We start from the raw sequence: 999 nt of genomic DNA on the forward strand, positions 1-999 counted from the left end.
AAAATGACAATTATCTTGGATGCAGCTATTTAACTGTCTCCATTTTTCATGCCACTTACACTGATTATTCTAAGTTTTCTTCTGCTAGGAAGTAGTGATTACTGTTCCTATATTAATACTAGATGTATTTGATATTTAATTGGAACTATTCTGGTAGACATCATTATATGATAAAGTGTTTTAGCTTTTAAGCTGAAGATTTTATTGCTCTCTGTGAGTGAATAACACCTTTAAACGCTCATCAGGCCTCTTTACCTCCTAGATGTATTGGTTGTCTCTGATAATTATTCTGCTGGAACCTTCAATTTTTGTTATTAAATGTGTTTCCGGTGTTTTCAGGTAAGCTCAAGACAAAAGGAAACGAGTAGTACCTCAGGGATGCGTGAGACTGTTGAAACCAGTATGCTTATAGAACACAGAGCAAAGGTATACTAGAGTCCTTACTGGTTCTCATAAGAACAGGGTTGATATCACCTATCAGTATATGTGGAAATTGTTATTTGTCCTTGGTCACACTGAGGCCCTTAACTCTGTTCACTATCCGGTTTTTGATTGGATGGTCATATCTCTTTCAAGTTAGACCTGAAATTCCTTGTCTTACTGTATATTGAAATTTTGCAGGAAGTAGTACCCAAGCGCATAGTAAAGATGGAGGAAGCAATAAAAAATCGTGATTTTCCAGCTTTTGCTCGTCTCACATGTGCAGACAGTAATCAGTTTCATGCAGTCTGCCTGGATACCTCACCCCCTATATTCTACATGAACGACACATCCCATAGGTGGGATTATAGTTTCCTTATATTTTCTGTTATGACGTATTATGTTTCATCAGCTATTCAGCTTTATTTGTCTTGCCTTTTCTCTTCAGGATAATCAGCTGTGTTGAGAAATGGAATCGTTTTGAAGGAACACCTCAGGTTTATCTCTTTCTTTTTGCAACTATTTTTGGTTAAAAACCATGAGGTCATTACGAAATTCTCAACAGTCGTATCATGACAG

The 999-nt window shown here is 36.6% G+C and overlaps 1 protein-coding gene across 1 annotated transcript; it reads left to right on the forward strand.

Annotated features, from left to right (window-relative positions):
* The first annotated feature begins 269 nt into the window (after nucleotides 1-269).
* On the forward strand, nucleotides 270-999 carry LOC105155312 (diphosphomevalonate decarboxylase MVD2, peroxisomal-like). Its single transcript, XM_011071186.2, has 3 exons — nucleotides 270-426; nucleotides 622-779; nucleotides 869-999. The coding sequence occupies exons 1-3, from the start codon at nucleotides 319-321 to the stop codon at nucleotides 951-953; spliced, it is 351 nt and encodes a 116-aa protein (XP_011069488.2). The 5' UTR covers nucleotides 270-318; the 3' UTR covers nucleotides 954-999.

This window comes from Sesamum indicum, unplaced genomic scaffold (assembly GCF_000512975.1).
Source record: "Sesamum indicum cultivar Zhongzhi No. 13 unplaced genomic scaffold, S_indicum_v1.0 C01757, whole genome shotgun sequence".
Lineage (NCBI taxonomy): Eukaryota > Viridiplantae > Streptophyta > Magnoliopsida > Lamiales > Pedaliaceae > Sesamum > Sesamum indicum.

Excerpts from the sequence above, each read along its gene's own strand:
- LOC105155312 (XM_011071186.2), top strand. The coding sequence starts at position 319 with ATGTGTTTCCGGTGTTTTCAGGTAAGCTCAAGACAAAAGGAAACGAGT. Across the intron at positions 427-621 it reads TTATAGAACACAGAGCAAAG|GAAGTAGTACCCAAGCGCAT; the intron begins GTATACTAGAGT and ends GAAATTTTGCAG. Across the intron at positions 780-868 it reads ATGAACGACACATCCCATAG|GATAATCAGCTGTGTTGAGA; the intron begins GTGGGATTATAG and ends TTTTCTCTTCAG.